The sequence below is a fragment of the Gambusia affinis genome, linkage group LG03 (assembly GCF_019740435.1).
Source record: "Gambusia affinis linkage group LG03, SWU_Gaff_1.0, whole genome shotgun sequence".
NCBI lineage: Eukaryota > Metazoa > Chordata > Actinopteri > Cyprinodontiformes > Poeciliidae > Gambusia > Gambusia affinis.
Window position 1 is genome coordinate 12,134,480 of NC_057870.1, and position 22,024 is coordinate 12,156,503.

At 40.1% G+C, this 22,024-nt stretch overlaps 2 protein-coding genes across 7 annotated transcripts in view; one reads left to right on the forward strand and one right to left on the reverse strand.

The window, feature by feature from the left end:
* The window catches only part of slf1 (SMC5-SMC6 complex localization factor 1), a 33,609-nt gene extending 24,312 nt beyond the window's left edge, over nucleotides 1-9,297 (forward strand). Inside the window, exons 18-19 of one of the 2 annotated variants that reach the window (XM_044112908.1) lie at nucleotides 8,087-8,184; nucleotides 8,290-9,297. In XM_044112908.1, the coding sequence (XP_043968843.1) occupies nucleotides 8,087-8,184; nucleotides 8,290-8,586 (395 nt within the window). In that variant the 3' untranslated portion in view covers nucleotides 8,587-9,297. Of the gene's footprint in view, nucleotides 1-8,086 lie in introns of both variants that reach the window. The other variant, XM_044112907.1, reaches the window with a different exon arrangement.
* A 637-nt stretch (nucleotides 9,298-9,934) lies between these two features.
* mctp1a (multiple C2 domains, transmembrane 1a) overlaps nucleotides 9,935-22,024 on the reverse strand; it is a 162,359-nt gene continuing 150,269 nt past the window's right edge. For all 5 annotated transcript variants that reach the window (XM_044112901.1, XM_044112900.1, XM_044112903.1 and 2 more), the window contains one exon: nucleotides 9,935-14,627. In XM_044112901.1, coding sequence (XP_043968836.1) covers nucleotides 14,556-14,627 — 72 coding nt within the window. In that variant the 3' untranslated portion in view covers nucleotides 9,935-14,555. The remainder of the gene's footprint in view (nucleotides 14,628-22,024) is intronic.

Here is a 22,024-nt window from a genome sequence, read left to right on the forward strand (position 1 = left end):
GCAAGGGCATATTTCAGAATGACATTAGAAGAATTTATCAGCCTCAACATTGGCTCTAGGAACATGAGAAGTAATTTCCATGCATGATTTGCCCATCAGACTGCAGATCTAAATACCTTTGAGAATTTCTGGGACGTTCTAAAGAACAATTTTCACAAAGATCAGCTGTTCCATGCCCACAGCAGGGCGAAACATTGATGCAACTCTGTATAAAAACACATTATAGCTTACTGGAATGATGCCACAACAATCGCAGGCTGTAATCAAAGCTAAAGTTAGTCTAACAAACGTTATAAAGGTTGTAGGACAATTTTATACGACTTATGGTTTATCAATGCTCTATTTTTTTTCCCTGTCTTGACCTATTTTTAAGCAAGCACATTGACTACAATAGCTAGTTTCCACAAGGGGAAAACTAGCCACTATTTCCCCTTTGTGGGGAAATAAAAATACATAAATAAATTTTTATTATTTTCCTGGGGTTTTAACGCCCCAAGGGTCTTCTGGATACTAATGTATAGTTAATCGCAAGGACAGTATCAATAATAAAACCATTCTTTTGTCATTGACACAAAACGCCATTTTTCAAGATGTAACTCAATTATGTTTTTTTGTCTCCAATCTGATTGGGAAAAAAAAAATAAAAAAATAAGCAAAGACTGGGCAGATTTTGTTTTGTTGGCCGTGAAGATTGCACTCGATCCTCCAGCTCTGACCTCAAGTCGTCACTCATGCACTCCACAGTGCTCAAATTTAACTCTGTCTGACCTATTGTTTTTCAAGACTCAATTAAAACATTAAGCAAAAACTTGAGAAGGAATTTTATAGTGTTGAAAAGCAGTGTTAATAATAAAGGATACAATCAGGAGAAGAATTTTCACTCACGAAGTTGATTAACGGCGAGGCAACAATGGGATGTTTGTGAACCCAGCTGGAGTGGGTTGTGCTTCATAAATGGAGGCATTCAACAGCAGTTAAGTGTGTTTGCTTAAAGCTTTCTCTGAACGAAGAGCCCTGCTGCGTACGTCCAGAGTGCTTTAATTGTCGCACTGCTTGTGGACGCCTCTTGTTCACCTCTTCATTGTTGAGCGACAGAAACACAGTGTATACAGCAGGAGCACTTATTAATTTTTTCCAAGAATTTAAAGTCGGTTTGAGTTTCTTGAATCAGGCTTTGCCAAAACAAACAAGCCCTCTTTCTGTTTGGATCATCATGTTTGAAATTTGAAAAGGGTCTGAAACTGTCTCAGATTGCTGTTTGCTTTTTCAAATTTTTGCCCACCTTTTGAAAAGGTTTTTGTTTTGTGAAGGAATAGACAGATGGAAGAGGAGCAGAGAGAGATAAATATTGACATTTTTACATTGTGTTTCTAAGTGGAGAGGGCAAACAGTTCAAATTATGCTGTTGAAAAGTGTCAAACTCTCTTTTAGTGTATTGAAGCTGTAAAAGAATTCTTGACAGAAAAATGTTTTTTTTTATCATTTATATTTTTCTTAAGCTCTTCTGTAAACATCTGTGCCACTGATTCTTTGATCCGAACTTTTGTCTTCAGACTCCTGGTGAATTTTCTTCTTCATTCCCGTATTGCTCTCAAGCAGCCAAACAACCAACCAATCACTTCATTATTTAGTTGTGTTCTAGATAGTTTTTCAGTCAATAGCAGTACTTTAAAAAAATCCTTTTGAGAATGATGGTAATTATAATTGTTTCACTTTCATCCAAAAACCTCTACTGGCCTTATGCCCAGAACAAACAAACAAAAAAAATCATATTCTTAACCTTTGCATACCAGTCATTGTTTTTCTCAATGATTGAGTTATTTGAGAAATTATTGAAACAAGTACTTATAAAAATACTAAATCTCATGTAATTTAGCGGGTTAGGGACCAGAACCTCTCATGAATTGCTGAAAACCAGAAATACTTGAGACCTTCTATAAAACATATCTGCCTATTTTTGTAAATCAAACACCAAAAATACCTTAATAGTCATCCATATACTCAATGGAAACCATCTTTTCACTACCACAGAATCTAAGATTTACAATCTACATTATCTCTGCTTTTTGGAGGAGCAGTCATTCAGCACTAACGAAAACGAAGGATGCTCCTGAGGTGGGTGTGGGTCAAAGTTTAAAATCTACAACTTTCTGATGAAGACGATGCGAGCTGCTCGATCATTATGAACCAACGCCAACAAAACCAACGAAATTGGTGACATTTGACAGGCAAAAAATCTTTCCGATTTTTGTGTACCTGTGTTTCCCTGGAGTCTCATGTTCTCATGGATAAAATGTTTGCTTTCAAAGGCATGCCATCTTTTGCTGCTGTATGCAGTTTTAGTTGCAACATTAGGCTGTGTGAATGAGATTTGTAGTCGCAACACGCCAGTAATATACTTGTATTGCACAATCATTACGTTCAGTTTGTTTGGATGTTAAAGAGGCCAAGTTAACAATACACACGAAGGTCACCTGTGGCTGACAAAAGCTCCACTCATCAAGGCATTTGTTTTATTTACAGTAAAGAGGTAAATGAAGCCAAGTGAACTCAACGTTGTTGCTCATTAATTTCAAGGAAACTACTACACCCACTGAAACCCCTGTGGCTCTTAGGTTAAAAACCAGTCACAGAATGCAGAGGTTGACTTTTAGCCTCCTTCTGGTGATGTCTGGCTGGTTTGTACGTCTGATTCCTCTCTTTGGTGCGTCATTCGGTTGTTGTTTTTGCTGTGAATTTCTAGTCGCTAGCTAGCAGCACCTTGTGGATGTGTGCTGCCGTGCCCCTGGCTGCAGTTCAGATACTCACCCTGAATCTGTCTTTTTTTTTTTTCTTCCAGGCAGTGAGGTGGGGGTAACGTGGGGGGTCGGGGGGATATTTACCGTGCAGTGGAACTGCCTGCATCCCAGCTTGTCTGCCTTACCCCCAGACTCAGACCAGAAAGACTGGGGGAGGGAGGGAAGGAGTACTGCATCTTTCTTTCCTTCCCTCCCTCTCTACCTCCTTCTTCAAATTTGCCCCTTCCTCCACTCTCACTTTTATATTTCTTGTCTTCGCCTGCCCTCTAAAGGCCAAAGGGCTTTGTGCTCTGTATGTAAATGTGTGTGTGTGGCCGCCAGGCTGCATCTGGCGGCTGCATCAGGCAGTGGCTTTTTCTCAGCATGTGAATTCTTCCTCTCACTGCTGTAGCTTCACATCTTAGTTTATCTTTCATCACATTCATGCACACACACTTAAAGGACGGTATAATTACCCTATGCTCTCATGTATTCCCTCAGGTGTCATATTTATCACCGCTGCAGCATTTCTGACACCCAGCACCAATACCTGGATTCACTTCAGTCACCATTCTTGCTCCAAATCCACTTCACTAGGCGTATAACACTATGTATGCATTCATAACTAAATCAGATTATCTAATCTATAGTTATGCTTAAGTGCGATGTTTGCTCCATTAGCATATAGTTGGAGTTACCTTCCCTGAAGCTTATGAGTCTGTGATTTCTGTTTTCTGTAATAAACATGTGGTTATAAACGACAACAAGAAAGCAAGTTGATATTTAAAAGAATAAAAAGAGAAAATAAAGAACCAGTATGAAGGCAAATAACACAAATTGTGGTTGGAGCGATCCAGTTAGCTTTCAGGCAGACAGATTCTACAAAGAGCCTTACAAACCGAGCCCAGGGCCGTGCTGCAGGGACGCCTTCCCTCCCCTCCTTCGCGCTCCAGTGTCAGACCACTGATTGGAGCCTGTCTGTCAGCTGGGTTTGACATGACGACGGCGGGGAACTCTGGGAAACGGGCTTGCATTTCTTTATCTCCTGGATCTGCTGCGAAGAAAACAGAGCTGTTCTGGAGACGTGGCAGACAGTAAAACTAATAACACCGGAGCAGCGTATCGTAATTTCAGATTTTTCTGTCATCTGTGATTTTCACCGGAAGGCATCAAGAGGTAACTTTTGGTGCGAGACTTATTGATTAAAATAAAAAGTGTAAAACGTTAAACGGTAATGTTGCTCCCCGTGAGATCTCTTTTCAAAAGCGGGTTTAGAGCAGAACTTTAAGAGTTTGTCCACCAAATACTGTGATGAGTCCAGTTTATTTTGGAGGGAATCTACATTTAGATGGATCCTCCCATGGTGCGCAATGCCTTAGTTAACGCCATACAGCCACTCCTCCTGATTGAGAGCAGTATTGACACCGACTCCTGCTGATGCTGAAGACAGCTTGTTACAGAAACCTGGTGATTATGTCCCACTGTGAACAACCTCACTCTCCCTCACTTACACTCTCACATCACTCCCTAACCTCTGCCTTTCTCTTGTGGCCACTTTGATCAAATTTGCACTCTCACGTCCTTGACTGCTGCCCCCAACCACTGACCCTCGTATTTAAAATATCCACGCTTATGTAAATGTTTATGTAGATTAATGCCACAATTTATGCTGATTGGTTTTTTTTGCCCATTCGGATTTGAAAGACTAAAAGGTACACGAGCACTTACCTTCTGTTGGGAGCTTTCACAAATAATCTTCAGAGCCGAAATGTACTAATCAGAAATTTGGTGCCCATTTCTGATCTCCTATTTTTGTAAGGCACCGACCTTCTGATCCCAGGTCTTCTTTAAGAACTATTAACAGAATTAAACCTCTTAGCTTGAGCAGCCATCAATTACTTTTATTACTGGCAGAGGCTACATCCATCCAAGGATATGTTATTTAAAGCAGAGTTCAGCTAATTTAAAACAAGGACCAAATGATTGTCAGTTTAACATCGTATGCTGTGTTGACCATTACTAAACCCTATAAATCACGCTCACCCTGTGGTTCTCAATGCTGATGTTGAAGGGAACCTTTTTGGTATAAATTTTTTTATTATTATTTTTAAATATATACAATTTTACAGATTCAAATTTCCTGCATGACGGTAACCTCTCAGTAATCTCTGAGAGGTTACCGTCATGGCAGTAACAGAGGTTGGTGGTAACTGCTGGAGGTCCACTCATGACGGGCCCTGACAAGTAAAGTGTTTCCCGGCAACAGCTATGCAGAGTACCGCGGGAGGAGTTTATGCCTTCAATCAATTTGGAGTCAAAAGTCTGTCACATGAAAAGGCACAGGTACAGCATCCGTCTGAGTAACGATGACGCTGTATTGCTGTTTCACGCTGCATAAACGTTGCAAACACACAAGAGACGAAGACGGATACTTGCCGGTAAAAAGCAGAGATTTGTTATTTTTGTGTAGTAAACATAACTTGACATTTGTCTCCATTAAGTCAATGCAGCTATAAAATATTGTGCTTTGTTGATTTCTTGGGCTTCTGTGCAAAAGTGAATTGCAATAATTTTACTTGTTGTTTTAAAAATTTAACATATTTGTTTGTATCCATGCCTGTTTGAAAACAACCTCAAACAAAAACAGTCATGGGACAAAAAAATGATTAAAATAAAAAAGTGACGACGTAAAAGAAACACAAACTCATATTTTACATAATTACTATCGTTGTCTCAAGTATACGCAGATTTAGTGTAATTTAAATAGTTATTTCCGTTCTCACTGATTGATTTTCTACATTAGTCTGTTTTGAACAGCTAAAGTCATATAATGGAATACAGAAAACATTTTATGAGTTGGTGAGAGATGTAAAAAAATAAATAAATAACAAAATCTAATAGAAAGCACAAAAAATTGAGTTTTAGAAATCATAGATCTTAAGTGATCATACATTTAGTTATTTTGTTTAACTAGTAAAACTGTTTAAACTTTTATTGTTCTATGAAAAGAACTGTTTCTGCTTTATTTTTAAAAGATAATCAGAAGGGGCGTGCTGTGGTGGTGTAGTGGATAGCGCGACCCACATTTGGAGGCCTCGAGTCCTCGATGCGGCCGTCGCGGGTTCGATTCCCAGACCCGGCGACATTTGCCGCATGTCTTCCCCTCTCTCCTTCAACCTACTGTCATATAAGGGACACTAGAGCCCACAAAAGACCCCCTGGAGGGGAGGAGAAAAAAAAAATGCCTGTACATTCTATGAAGACCTGTCAGCCGTTCGTTCAGGCCGTAAAAACACAGGACTTTGCTGGATGGTTTCCATTTCCTAAGTTTGTAGTTTAGCAACTTTTTCCAGGTGTATCAAGGAACCACCGTGGGGTGTTTCATCAAACTGGCGAAGGAGTAAAACCGATATGCAACCGATTTCAGTAGATAGTAGAATTAGTACATTTTGGAAGCATTTGCAAATGACAAAGTTAAGTGTGTACGTTCTCCAGGGGTAACATGAGTTTAGGACGTTCGCTGTTGACCAGATTGTCAAAGTTTTGACAAGTTTTGATCTGAACATGATCTGACGAATTCTCAATTATTTTGTTAGTTTTATAAAAAAAATGTATCAAAATGCCAGTAGGGAAACCCAGTATGTATGGTTTATCCTTTGTTACAACAAACAATCGTCCCTTCTTTCTAGTTTCACACTTCCTCCAACCCCACAGTGTCTGTCAAACTGCGAATAAGTGCCAGCAGTGTAATCAAGCAGCCCTTCAGCTGTGAGCGTGTCATACAGAGCCTCCGCAGAGCCTTAAACCTGCTCATAAGTGGTAGTAGCATTGCCAAGGTTGAACAGTCAAGTGCCATCAAAAGCAGTTTGCCATAGAAATGGGTCTATCTGAAAGCAAACAAAGGGCTCACTCCCAACTCGACCCGCTCCGTAGACTAAATGTGCGCGGGCCTGTCTGACGCTGGAAAAATGGCTTTCAGCCTGAATAGAGAGCAGAGAAACTAGGTGGTAAATGTCAGCATCAGAACTTTGGTCGCTTTGTGAGGGAGAGAAGAAAGTGTTGCATTCAGCACCGACTGTCACCTCGAGCTGAATGCACCGCAGCAGCGCCGGAAGGGGAAAAGTCAAGGTCGGTGGAGACGTTTTGAAGGTATACAATTAAAGCTATACATTAAGTGTTTATTTTTACGCTCACAAGAGATTTGAATTAATGGAGAACTTTGCCATCGCTGTTGACTCCCTCGTTAAATTTCCAACAAGGCACATTTTTCCGACGTCGAACTCGAGGTCTACTGCGACTCAGCAGCTCTCTGTGTCTGCGTCGATGGCCATGAGCTCACTTACAGCAGCGCATCAAAAAAAAAGAAAAGCTGAGCCTCCGTCAGGTCACTAACCCTCTGCGCCTTTAACACAAACACAAAGTGACCTGCCAGTCACCGAGCTAAGGCGAAGTGTCAGCTGAAGTTAGCGCTGAAGTGAGCTAATAGGCCCGTCTGGCGCTGAGGGCCAGTGGGAAAACAGCTGTTCATTTAAGCCTTCCACTTCTCACACTGCGTTTGGATGAGAGTGCGAGTATGTCTCACAGAGCGAATGTATTTGTGCGTGCCACCCATTTCTGTTACCTCGTCCTGCCGTTGACCCGTGTCGTGTCTCTTCCGCCTTATTTGGTAATGATGCCGCAGACTAAGGTAACTTGGCTGCAAATCTGTTTCGTCTGTTGTCTTAAACTTCCTGCTAACACTGAAATCATTAACCTCCATGTTTAAGGTCCGTGTGCGTCTTTGAAATTTTGAAATTTGAGCGCTGTGCTGTGGCTTACTTTAAAAGAACCTACCAATATTTCTTTAATACTTTGATGTTTCTTACAACCTGTTTACTTGCAAAAGTATTTATGTCCCTTCAACGTTTTCATATTTTGTCACGTTGGAACCACAAACTTAATTTACCGGGACTTTATACATTTTAAGATAGTGGGTTTTTTTTTTGGTTTTTTTGAAAATATGCAAATCTTGTAAGTATACTTTTCCAAAGCTGTTATTTCATGTAAATAATGTACTTACAAGTTAAATAGTCATCCTGAAGTTTCTTTCTTCTTTGCACCATAAGAATAATGTGGTGCTTTATAAAGCATACCACCCAACAAAACACTCTCTCTTCTTACTTTCAAGCATTAGTTTCAGATTAATTTATCTTTCTAGTGTTTCTATAAAAAAGGCCCACAGTGGGACTGTCAAATGTATCCTGTCATATTGCTTGTAGCCTGGTCTTAGCACTGTCAGATCTTACTCTGGATGTCTCCGTCTCCCTCAGGCTCGGTTCTTCTCCAGCAGACCGATGGAGACGGACAAACGCCCCTGGATCTGGTCTCTGTACCGAGTCAGAGGGAGGAGCTCCTCCGCAGCGCTCAGGTCAGAGATTCAGCCCGCACGAACAAAGACAAAACTGAGGTTCTGAACCTTCCTCTCCTCGAGGCTGGATCTAGTCTGCTGGGCCATCTCATTTTCTCCTACCAGATGGAGAAGGGTCTGCCTGGCCTCACACAGTCAGGGATCAGACCCCACACCCTGGTCTACAAGCTAGTCACTGCGTTGGAGAAACACTCCCTTCAGAAAGTCACTTCGGACTGGACAGACCAGCGGGCGATGAGGCTGGCGGAAGACGTGGAGACGTTGTTGAGGCTCAGTCGAGGAGAGCACAAAGAACAGGTGTCTGCGGCTGCCAAGGAGTGCAAAGGAGAGAACACGGTTTTCCTGATGGAAACACTGGAGAACCTACAGGCTCGTGGAAAGGCACTGGTTGCTGATTTGTAAGAAAAGATTGATGGGGTGGAGAAAAATTGTACATCCTGCCATTGAGGGTTTTCCATAATGATGCAATCCCCTATAGTTTGTACATATCTGTATACTGTCATTTCTACAGTAATAACTTGTTTTACTTGTGCTAAAAAATACAGTCTGTTTTGTCAGGTTATTTGACTTGACGTATATTTTTCAAACATTTTTTGAATGTAAATGTATTTATTTTTGAATATTTCCAGCCTCAGGTGAACACTAACATTTCCATGTGGACTACCTCCAGTTTCACTTTTACATGGCTACTTTTGTTAATAAATCTGTTTTGTCATATAGATTTTTTTTAAGAACTGTATAAAATGTAAAAGAAAAGTTCAAATTGGTTTTCTGTTGAGACACTAAAAACCTTAAGTATTTACGAAAATAACAATAAAAAAAGATAAGATGTGTGGTTATAACAAGTTTCTTTATCAGTCACTGCTAGTCAGTTATTAATAGAATCAAAATGAGAAACTACCTTTTAATGTGCTCCTCCTGCTGTGTGAAAATGCCTTATTTAAACAATTTGCTGAGCTTCTTCCAGAAAGCAGCGCCTAGCAGATGGGTGTTGGTACTAAGTCCTAAAATTGACGGCCTTATGTAAACGTGACTGTGAAGAACGAACCTCCTTAACGTTGTCTGGAATCTTCATTTAAGTTAGTTTACAGATCAGATATTTTCATTGATGCCATCTCTTTTTGATACTGCGTAAGCTCTGTAAAGTATATATGTTTTTTACTTTATTGATGTCCGACAGTAAAAATGACATAATTAAAAGTGAGAAACTTTAAAGCACCGGGGTAAATAAACGGTGCATATATATTTTAGGATTTTTTTTCCTCTCTCTATGCTCATTTTGGGCTCATAAAATAGCTTAGGTGTAGCCATAAACTCTGCTAAAAAAGAACAACAAAGTGACGGCTCCATTTGTAAGTATTGAAAGCGCTCTGACAAGTGGATTTTATTTGTTGGTCTGCAAAGAAGCTGGCAAAGTTGTTCTGGTGTTCGAAACCTATTCATACATTGTAAGTATTTTCCAGCCCCACATTATGGGAAAGTAAATATATTTGTAATTCCAAGAGTTATTTCCTATTCCAGTAATGAATTGCATTCATCTACCTGTTAAATGGGACATATGCACCAAATACACTTACGTACGTTTTATTTTGAAGAAAAGTTTGAGTTTGGGATTTCTCCATGCCCAATTACGATTTTTGACAATTGCATCACAGTATTTGCTGCTGCTGCTGCTGTTGAAATGGGAGGAAGGCAAATCAAGCCAGAAGTGTGCCTGCAAATGTGTCAATAATAGCCACACAAAGAGAAGTTGCTAAAAAATATTTAATTGAAAGTGTTCGTTTCACTATTTTTGACCCAAAATAAGCCACATTTATCAGATGATTACCGTTACTTAAATTAGAGGTATACAACATATCATGCCCTTCCTTCCAGCTGTCATGTCTGTAAATCCTGGTGGTTGTAAAGAGACACACAGAGATGATGTCACAAGCAGAAGATTTTGCAGGCAGACAAGACAAATATAAAAAAAAATAATAATAAAAATCAAGGCAGGCAATACACCCACTTTACAGTATTATTACCAGAACATCAACAGGCATACTGTATAAAATAGAACCACACATTAATCAGTTAGCTATGTACAGTATTCTTTTAAAAATAAATAGTCTCATTCAAATAAAAGTGCTTCTCTTTCTTTGACAGCTATCAGCCCAGTACATTCTTCTTATACATTTTTACTCTACGTGATACAAAAATCACACTTTGGTTTGCTGGTAAACGCAGCCAAAACCGTAAACGAAACAAAAAGGGACATTTGGATGCATTACCACACAACACTCACAAATCTGCAACACACAGTCATGAACTGTTGATACCCCAAGTGAAGATTTGAAAAAAAAAAGCCTGATTTTTTTTTTTTCTCTCTATTGCAGCAACAGCATTTTCTAACAATAAAAATATTTTTTTTTAAATCCAACCTTAAATTTTACTACTTTTATTTAGTGTGGCTAAGAAATAATTTTTGTAAACTCACAAATGGCAAAGTAATTGGGAACACAGGTACAAATACTTTAAGAAACAGGACAACACATTAAAGCGGCAAATGAAAACTACAAAATTGGAGAAACTATTTTTTAATGGCTGCAGGTTGATGTGAGCATAATGTATTAAGAAACCAAACAGGTTGTGACAATAATTAAAGCTCTGTCAGTCAGGGGAGGCATTAACAATGAAATCTACGATCTAAATAACCGAATACAAACTTAACTCAGCTTTTCTATCCATGCTGGCTTGTAATATTATTGGGTTATGCAGCTGGGTACATAAAAGGCATTTTCCCCACTAAAGCACTAAACAACATTTAAATGGGTGATCATGTTTTTATTATACATTCTCCAAGTAAAAGTAATTAAAACTTCTGAGAATGTGTCCAGAGTCAGAGTCTCCTGTGCATAAAGTGATAAAAGGTATTAGACAAAATTCAGGTATATTTGGTTAGAATTTATCCTAAAAATTTACTCAAGTCTGAAAATGGGCCTGGAGACATACAGTGATTCATTTATCACCATGTTTTTTGTTATTTTTGTTGGTGTGTGTGGGTTTTTTTTTGGGGGGTTTTTTTTTAAAGAAGCTCCGTATTGAATTTCTTACTGTTGATTTCTCAGGTAACTCCTGATTTCTGCAACAGACAAGCATGGAAAATTGGAAAATAAACAAAACCATTCAATTGGTCAACACTTTAAACTTCGACCTTGTGGAGATCAACTTATATCTGTCTTACATACAAGGCATGTTGTCTTGATTTTTCTGTTTTTGTAGCATTGACAAAATATGACATGTCATAGTTATGCCCCAGAAAACAGCAAGTGATCAATTACTAAAGTAGGGTTTCTTAGAATCTCTGATCAATTGAAAACATATAAATATATGTTTTAAAAATGGTTTAGGTACATCTGTTTTCTAGGAACTGTTAGAGTAGGTGCTGATTTCTTAATATAGCATTTTCCCCACTAAAGATTTTTTTTTTTCCTATGTGAGAATATCCTGTTGCACAAAAAAAAATTAAGGCTTTTTATACTCAGTACTAGGGGTGTCGACAAAAGGTGCAGGCGCTGTTGCAGTAAAAACAAGTGTCAAGTATTCAAGCACTTCATCGGCCAAAACAAAAAACGCCATTCCCTCGGGTAACAAGTTTGTGGCAATGCTCGAAGAAAAGTTTATTACCGTTTCCCAAATGGATCAGACGGTAAAATCATTTATCGGAGAATGGAAACAAACTCATGAAGTAGAGCGCAGCTTCAAAGGGTGGAAGGCGGCGGCACAGAGACAGACAGATGAGGGGAGAAGACGACACTAGATGCAGTGAGCCGGGGTTTTACAGACTTAAAGACAGTCAGACAAAGAAGTGGAGGCAGTGGGAAATGGAGGCAGGGATCAATAGGATAAGACAGGACCTCCTCAAACATAGCCTGTGCTGTGATCTTTCAAGAGAAGCTCTACAAGAAGCCCAAGAGACCATCCCTTCAGACAGGGTCGCAACCCTGCTTACTGACGAATGAGGAAACCGCAGAGAGAGCAAACGGGGAAAGCATGACGGGAAGTGTGTTTTGAAATAGGATAAAATACTTGCACACACACGCCGACACACGCAAATATTCCTCCATCTCTGACATCTCAGGCCTAAGTCCCCTCAGAGCCTTGTCTTGTCACACAATGACTTGCTGCTCATCAAGCATCTCCACAAAGTCAACGCCGAAAAACAGCTGGTGCCTCCGCTGCAGCACACACGCACACTCCCACACACACCGAATCTGAGTGTCAGTCTAGAGCTGGAGGGGAGATGCAATTGTACCACACACTGACGCTGAGAGAATCTTTGATTGCATAAACGTGTATATGCAAACACTCCTCTGTAAAGACACAGTGCGCACATACGCGCCCGTGTCTCTGGAAGGGCTGATCAAAGTTGAGCTGTGGGCACAGGAGGTGGGGCAGATGGAGAGGGCGGCCAGCCCGGGGCGCAGCATCATAGAGAGCATGTTTGCATGTCTGCTTGTGTGTTTGCGTGCCGCGTGTGGGGGTGTGTGTGTGTGTGTGCGTGTGTATGCTTGGTTGATAGGGAGAAACTGTTCCTCTGCAAATATGACACTGTTTTTTTTAATCTGCGAGCAAGTAGTTCTGTGTGCAAGACTTCCTACCAGAGATGCGTTCTTTCTCTCTTCCCTCCTGAGAGGGAGAACGAGAGGCTGAGGCTCTTTGTGTCTGCATGCGTGCCCGTGCTGTAGAAGTGCGCCTCGCGTGTAAACGCTTTCATGTGTGGCCGCCAAGGCAAACACACAGGGAGATGAGAGGGAAAGAGACCGGCCTTTCAAACAAGATTAGGGCTGTGCCTGCCTAAAGGCCTGCCTGCCTGCTCGATGACACTCTGCATAGACCGGGTGACATCTATATAAGCACAGCGACAGCAGGCCCAGTCTGCAAGCGCCTCCTCACTGAGATGGTGTTGTACTGACTGATGACGCTGACAGGGTTAAATTGCACGCTTTCTAGAGATCCAATGCGCCAAATGATCTTATACTCAACTTTGTTCCTACTCATTGGTTTAGTGACTAAAGAAGGAACTCACGGCCTGTTGGTCCAGATTTGTTTTCACAGTTGCATCTCGATAAATTGGAATATTATGTTGTTAAAACTTATGTTATTTTATTGCAGTATTTTAGGCTCCTAATGGCAAATAGTTCCAAGTTCATTACCTACAGTAAAATATTTCTTGGTTCGGTTTAAAAAGTTATAGAAGACTAATTACAAAAAAGTTGATACTGTAATACCCTTCAGCTTAAACTGTTGGATCTGGAGTCTCTTCATAGATTGTCGAAAGGGTCCGGCAAATTTGCTGACAGATCGAGCACAGTGATACCGTGGTTATTAAAGCAGGTATTGGTACTTTTGGCAGTGTAGGCTGCTACCGAGTCCTACTGACTACTGACTTAAAACCCATTTAATGTGCCCCCATCTAAGAAGAAATCTGCAGCCCACACTCAGCAACAGTCCAGTCGTTTGATTTCTTCATCAAGGTAAGACGCTTCTGACATTGTCTCTGGTTCTGGAGTGGCTTAACACACAGGGTGACCATATCCTGGATGCATCTGTGCACGGTGGCTCTCAGGGCTCTCGATCCAGCCAACATTTTAATAATATTTTAATCTACCGAGACGCACTTGTTTGTAAAAAAAAACAAAACAAAAAAAAAACATGTCTGGAGCCTACAGACGAAATCAGCTTGCTACTTTAGACAGCAACAACCCAAATTACTGCCAGCAAAACATAAAATCAGCAAAACATTCAAGAGGAGAAAAAAAAATAAGAATGTAATAGTATCAAAAACAATTAGAAAATAGAAACATTTTACCAAAAGTGTTTCAAAGCTATATAGTACAAGCTAAAGAAATGTCGAGAATGATCGTTTAAGGCCTGGATTCATATTTATCTTCATCTAAACAGTATCAATTATCTACAAATAATTTAACTGTAGCTGTTTGACTACTGTGGCAAGAACACACACTCCCAGAGGCAAGGACACAGCGGCTCACATGGCTGATATAAAAATCACTCAATACATAATGTGTACAATACAATAATAATAATAATAATAATAATAATAATAATAATAATAATAATAATAATAATAATAATAATAATAATAATAATAATAATAATGTGTTATAGGTCTCTTGAAGTCTTTGCTCATATAAAATTATATTTAGAGAAAGTGTAAAGCCTACTGAAGGGAGAAATGAAGTTTAACAAAATAAACCAGGATATAAATAGAAGAAGGACGGTTCAGCCCAGGCTTTGCTTCTCAGCGTCCAGCATCCAACCAGCAGGAGAAGAAATGAAGGAGAGAGGAGTCCGTGGGCGGACGCAGTGATCTACCCGGGGTTGTTTTTCTTCCTTTTATTTGGACTGGGATTGGGATCCAGTTTCAGCTGTTGGTACTGCACCTGTTAAAACACACATGTACACACACACACACACACACCAGTCGGTCAGGTGGAGAGAGCAAAGGATGCTTGAACAGCACAGAGGCCCTCCAGAGGCTCCGGTCCAGCTGTGTGGAACGGCGGCCTCGGGGAAGGGATTGCACACTGATTACAACGCGCACGCACAGACGCAGACATGTACGCGCTTCAAAAGCACTGAAGGGGAGCACTGTTGTTGCAAAAGGTCCACATATGCTCATGCAACAAAAACACACACAGATGTGCAGCAGTGGCCTACAGGAGGGGAAAAGACAGACAAACAAAGAACAGGGCGAGGGCCCGTGGGACAGGTTGGACAGCCAGCAGTCATTTCAGCAGAGAAAGATAGAAACGAGAAAGGATGCTGTATAAAATGTTGCTTACAATACCTTACCCTGCATAGAAATCTGGAGTCACATCACTTGACATCAGATTAGAATATTAACTATCAATAACCCCATGTTCTGATCTGATTTCGAAGGGATTTTTCTTAAAGGTGTTTGAACTATTTACACACACAATGTACAAATAAACATCCACCTCATCTTTATGGCTGCACCAACGCAGTTAAACAACCAATTAATGAGAGTTTTCATTCCTCTAAAAATATCTGTTTATGTTCCTTTTTCCATGCAGGCTTCCAAAGGCTTGACCTTCAATTCTGCCTTGAAGGCTTATGTAAACATGAAGGATTCTGTGGTTTTTGGCCTTTAAGCTATTTCTCTGACTATAATACTATAATAGACTGTGTAGTGAATATACAGATATAAAAAAACAAAAAACAAAACAAAAGCTAAATCAAATTAAACTTTTCCTGTTTCATGGCAATTAGGGTAACCAAGATTATTTTGATTTGCGAAATACCAGAACAATGAGAGAGAGGTTATTATGGAAGCAAGAACTTCACAAGAAACAAAAGCAACATAAAAAGCCAGATTATAGTCTACAAATTAATTCAGGATCAAAGGCCTTTTTCTATAGACATGCATCTCTTGGACTTATAAAACTAAAACTGAAATGTTTTGCCATATGTACCATTGTTGCATTAAGAGGAAGAAGGAGGACATTTCCAAGTCTAATAAAACTAACACAACTTTCAGCAGCGTCAAGACACAGGACTGTTTTGCTGCAGTAGGTACTGGAGTACATTGAGAAAAAAAAAAGGCATTACCAGGAAAGAACATTACGTGAAATTACTGAAGCAGCCTCTCAGGATATAAGCTAGGATTTAAATAGACAGTGACATTGAGCATAGAGCCACTACGTTACACACTTAGGAGAAAATATTTGGATGGAACCAAAAAGGTGGGTGTGAGTAAAGCAAATGTCAAAACCTTTTGAGAGAACGACAAACTATTGTGAGAGGTTCATGAAAGGATCCCAAAAACATTTTACCAGAGTCATTCAGCTTAAATGATCATTGTACAAACACCAAGGACATGCATGTAAACTCCATACTTGAAGAATACCTAAAACTTATTTACAATTATATCTTTTTTTTTTTTTATCCTGGAATTTAGCAAATACAAATCTAACTCACCTACAGCATTAAGAACCTTGACTAATTTAATGTTAGACTAGTCAATGAGAAAAAAAAAATGTATTTGACTTCTTAGATCGTCTATAGAAATACAGAGAAAAACAAAATCACTGAATATATTGCCAGTTGAAATCTGCTCAATGTTGAAACCAAATACTGCATGTACTACAAATGCAGCATTAAGAACCTTGACTAATTTAATGTTAGACTAGTCAATGAGAATGTATTTGACTTCTTAGATCGTCTATAGAAATACAGAGAAAAACAAAATCACTGAATATATTGCCAGTTGAAATCTGCTCAATGTTGAAACCAAATACTGCATGTACTACAAATGCAAGTATACCCCATCAGCTTATTAAAGCTAACTGAACTTGCACAGGCCTTTCATTTCATTTCCTCCACATGATCACAACAGGATGCAGCAGCTGTCTGCTCTGTGCCAGCGCTGGAAGCACTCAGTTGATGACCCAACACTCAATGAAATAGAAACAAAGTGCTCAGTGCAGGATTGTGGAGGAATTAGTAGATTTATGTCTCTCAGAGGTATACCCAATTATCTGCAGGCTTTAAGATCATCAAATGCACATGAATAAATTACTGACACTGCCAAGGAAGGAAAGCTAAACTGTCACACTTAACTAGTGGGATACTGGGTTTTAATAGGTGGTGGAGGTTCACCTGCTAGTAAGATAATGACCTAAACATGTAACCAGAGCCACATTGGAATGACTTTGATGAAAACATGAAGAATGAAGAATCTTAAAAGCTGGAAAACCAGGCATAAATTAGCTTCCACTTCACAATTATTTGCGATTTTGTCAAAAATAATACACTGTGGCTGCAATGTAATGTAAAAAGATTGAATAGCTGACTTAAAAACAAAACAACATTTTGGAAACTCTACTACTTCACACCTTCACGTAAACTTCAACGCTGTCAGTGGAAAGAGTTACACATTTTCCCAACATGACATGATTTCCCAACTGATGCAGAACTAACATCCTAGATAAAAACCTGTTCTGACCTGAAAGTGATGGGTACTGTACAGCCGCAGTGGCTGAGCAACTAAAGGCTGTCACCGGCAACCATTCGCTTTTCAGACATCCACAAACATTCAGCAGCAAGCGCACACAGATTCAAGAAATTGACAAGCAGTAGCCACTGAATCAGAATACTAATAGAAAAAAAAAAAAACTGAGTTAACAGGCTCGGCACCAAAGAGCCAGAATCATCTGAGAATTCTCTCCTAAGTTGACGTACTACAGGCTACTCTGTTTGTCTGACTGACTGACACCTTCTCTGATTCTTCAGGCAGACAGCAAACTCACATCAGTAATGTTTCACTGTTTTGTCTCATGGTGGCTCTATCTACTGTGGACGACAGCAGGAGTGTCTCAGCGCCGGCTGGGAACAAGCCTTTATCATGTCTCTCTTGTACTAACTCATTCTGACGGTTCAATGAAGCCTTCCGGTCCTGAAATGCACAAACCCTACATGTAGCAGGAACTATAAAGCATACATGAGCTCCACGCCACCGAGATCACAGAAAAATGACTTTTCTATAATTCTATAATTCTATAACTGTGCAGTTTAAGCAAACAAAACCTCATTTATGTACCAATGCCTCACAGTGGTGGTTTTCCCACCATCCACTTCTCACTAGGCTTTCTGGGTCCTCCTTACTGTCCACAGTGAAGTAGCATCCAAAGAAACAAAAGCACAGATGCACTGCATGAGGAATCAGTGACACCTGTGCAGGACTTAGTGGCACAAAATAGAGATAAACTGATGAAAAGACTGATGAAAAGTTTGACCAATTTATTTTCATTCTTGTAACTTCCCACTTCCTCCTGGTAATAGTTTGTGTTCCTTGATGAAGAGAAAAAGTAAAATAGAGGGAAGTTTTGGTTATGTGCGGATTTGCTAATTCGTGTGATGTGGATGCGGTCTCACTGAAACTGAAACGATACGTTATTTCAGTAACTGAAGTGATTATATGTTCTTTAGTCGCAGAGCGACATACCTGCCCTGTTCCATCTGGTGTCTTTCATATTTTATCCAATCAGATATATGGTCACCATGATAAATAAACCAGGTATTGGCCCTTTTAAGAATACGAGCAGCGACCTGTGAAATGAAATCAGGATCTCTTGAAGCACCGATGCTGCAGTCATACTAAATGAAACTACCCCAAAACTCTTGAAATGGTTTTGCTTCACAGCACTCTGCCTTGGTTTTCCTGTTTGTGTGTGCACATTTTTCTACCATACTTTTTCCTTCCACTCAACTGTCCATTTGTTTATCTTTGGAAACAGAAATGTTTAAAGAGCCGGCTTATTTGGCAGGAATTACCCTCCTTGTGGGGCGGTAATTCACGAGGAAATTTGAAAGCATCCTCGTGATAACTTAACATAACATTTCTGTAATAAAACACCCTTTTTATTAAACTTATATATTCATGTAAGCTTGATTTGGATTTACTCATTGAGCAAATAAACTGATAATATCAAAATTTGTTGAGCTGCTAATATTAAATATTTTAATTCTTAGTAAAAATATTATCTTACACCCATCCTGTGCTTTAAAAAAAATCCAACATGACACCAAGAGTAGTGCAGGTACAGTGCAGGATTACTTCACGTTATTGGTCCCATTTACACGGCCAAACGCCTACAGCAGCAAAACAAAAGGAGAGAGAGAAAAAAAAGAGCTGCACAGCAGTTTAATTCTGCACAGTGACTTTTCTGTCCAAACAAAAACTCTTTGTAAACGCATGCACACAAAAGAAAAGTTTGCTTGTCAGTGGGAAGTGTGGCTTTTCCTTCTCATGTACAGCAGCAAAGGGGATCAACAAAAAGAAATGGTGCGAGGAAAAAAAAAAAGATTTCAATCAAACACGAGTTTTCTCTGTGAAGAGCTGCCAGCCAGGGAGAAATGGGGCTCATGCGTTACGGGTTCAATTCTTCTTCATAGGTGACAGGCCTGACTGATGCTACACCCTTCGCTCCCTGCTCACCTCACCTAATACCACACACACACACACACACACTCCACCCGCTGTAACCACACCAATAAGACAACAGAAGCTAGTTTAAGTAAAAAAAAAAAAAAGAAACAGGCAAAAGTGGGAGCGGGTGAGGAGAAAGTGGGACGTTAACAAAATAAAAAACAAAAAAATAGCAGAATTGGGCAAAAAAAGCAAAAAGTGAGGTAATGCAGCAAGCACATAACCAATTTGGAACACAGGCAGAGAGCTTAAAAGAAAAACAGACAGGAGAAGAGGTGTGTTAAGACCCAACGCTGCTCAAAGGCTGCTCCTGCACCCTCACTCCGCTCCCTCTCCCCAAATGTTGACAGTACAAGTGCAAAAACAGGCTTTGAAGTGTGCTCTGCTGAAGGGGTGCCGTGTACCGCGCGTCGTGCCTCGTTTAACAGCATTACCCATAAAGCATCCCGGGACCTGCTCCTCCCCGCCTCTCCTCACTGTCTTTCATTCTCTTTCTCCTTCTCACATTGAACCTTTGACAGTGTTTTGATGATGCTAGTGTGGGCAGACATGCAAGGTGGGTGACAGTGAGAAGAGAGGGGGGGAAAAAAGCAGGTAGGTGAGTAAATAAACAAATTCAAAAATAGGAAAAAGGGCATAATTTTAATGATACCAGATACTTTAGAAAATAAAAAAATGAACACAAAACTGCAGTTTTCATCTCAGGTGACATCTAACGGAGCATGAGGGTTATTAAATGGTTGCGGGGAAACACTAATGTGTGCAGACTGAAGATTCAGCACCCAAAGCCATTGTGTTGTGGTAAAAGAAAAAGCGTGCCAAGGTGACATAAGCCAATAAACAAACAAAACAAGAAATGGCTTGCAGAGAAAATGGAAAATCCTTCCTATTAGTTGCAGTGACAAGACACATGCCGAATGGAGACTAATTGCCCCCTTTTTTTTTTTTTTTTTTGGGTGAAATGTCTCCAAAGTGGGGAAGGGCAAAGCGAAGGGGAAAGACGCTTCTGCTGGGGGTGACTGATGATATCTGGCAGTGTTTCAACCCTTAACTATCCTGTTTTTATTTCCTCTATGTCCACTGAGGTTTCATTGCAAACATAAATGGTGCCTAAAAATATTAACCAGACACCCTGCTGTTCATTAGGCCCTAAATTGGAATTCATGCTTATTTTTGTATTGGGGATTTGAACCAGCTTCTTTACAGCTATCATAAAGGGCCACTTGGCATGCTAATTGCCTTGGCCCTACTTATGCTCTCCCTAGCTCCCATTCCTAATGGTGTCATAAAACATACTAGAAGCTCGGGCATGTCCCGAACGCCAGGTAGGGAATACTCTGCAATGTGAGTGTTTTCGGTTCAGCCTTGTTTAAAAAGAAACGGAGGATTTCGCTGATAGCGATCGTAAAGATAGCAGAGGCTGGTGTAACGTCAAAAGCCAAACATAAGAAACTGGCATTAGAACAGGGGCTTTCTCACACACATTAAACGATACGTCATGATTGGCTTTGAAATGGCTGCTCAAGGCGGGAGATAACAAACTTAGCGCAAAGTAAACCTTACAGATGGTAAAAGGAACGGCAGCTTATATAAAACAACATGATGTCTGTCAGTGTTGTTTTGGGTTGGATGATTGCTATTCACAGTATAAGTGCTTAAAGACGGACAGTTAATATCCGATCTGTAGTTGGTAAATGTCTTATCATTTAGTCTAAATCCACTCTGGGCAGGCCTGAGAGAGGTTACAATTTCAAATATGCTACAGTGGTTTGGAGAGAAATGGAGCTATGAGATGGAGGGCCACCAGTGATCTTCTTGTGTGAAAGAGTCATTGTTTCTTTTTCACTGTCAAAACAGCCCCAAACATTGAGACATAGGTCTTACCTTGAAGGTATGCTGTGGTATCATTTCTGAAGTATTTTACATTATCCTGCTGGGAGGAAGGAACGGGCCAGCCTTCACTTTGCATATAAATAAATTAGCACTGGGCCAAGATCCTGTACAAATTCATAATTTTTCCTTCTTTGAACCACTTTTGTTAAATACTGCAGACTGGACAGATGGCTATCACACTTGGCCCACGTCAAACCTGCCAGAATCTATAGCTTTGAGTCTGACACATCAAAAAAAATTATTAATTTGACCCATCCACTAACAGGTGCAGAGATGAAAATATAATCGCTGTATTATTTTTCTGAGAGAACCTTTTTTGACCAGAAATGATGGTGTTCAATCCAGATTTGAGCTGTTTTAACATGGTAGAAGTTCATCTTGGTCTCACCTCCTCCTGGACTGGCTGTTCGCTTTAACCTTTAGAACCAACTAACTTGGATTTATACTAAACGAAGACTCCAGGAAAATCAGTCACTACAAGTAAGGCCATCATCATCCAGGTCCATTTTTAAAACCCTAAACTATCCCTTTGAAGTGGTAGCAAAGCTTAAAGCTAAAAGCTTCCTTCACATCAAATGTAAGAAGTAAAAGAACTACCCTACAAGAGATTAAGCAACAAATCCACAGCTTCTGTGGTGCTGTAAAGCTATATAAGTTATAATAGCCCAGTGTGACTGCCCTTTGTATATAAAGTCATTAGAACCTCATCAGTTCTGCTTGCACTGAAGCACCTCTAAATGATGCGGAACGGTGCACCCGACCCACCTTAGGTGCACGGCAGCTGGGAGAACTTGTGGGTGTGATTATGCATGTGTGTGAGGTCACGCTAAGGCCCTGAAATAGCACTTCATTAGTCATCCACGGTGTCAGGCATAGTGGACCTCTGCACCCATGCCAGCGGGCGCCACAAACACGTGCCCACGAGGGGACGCTCCA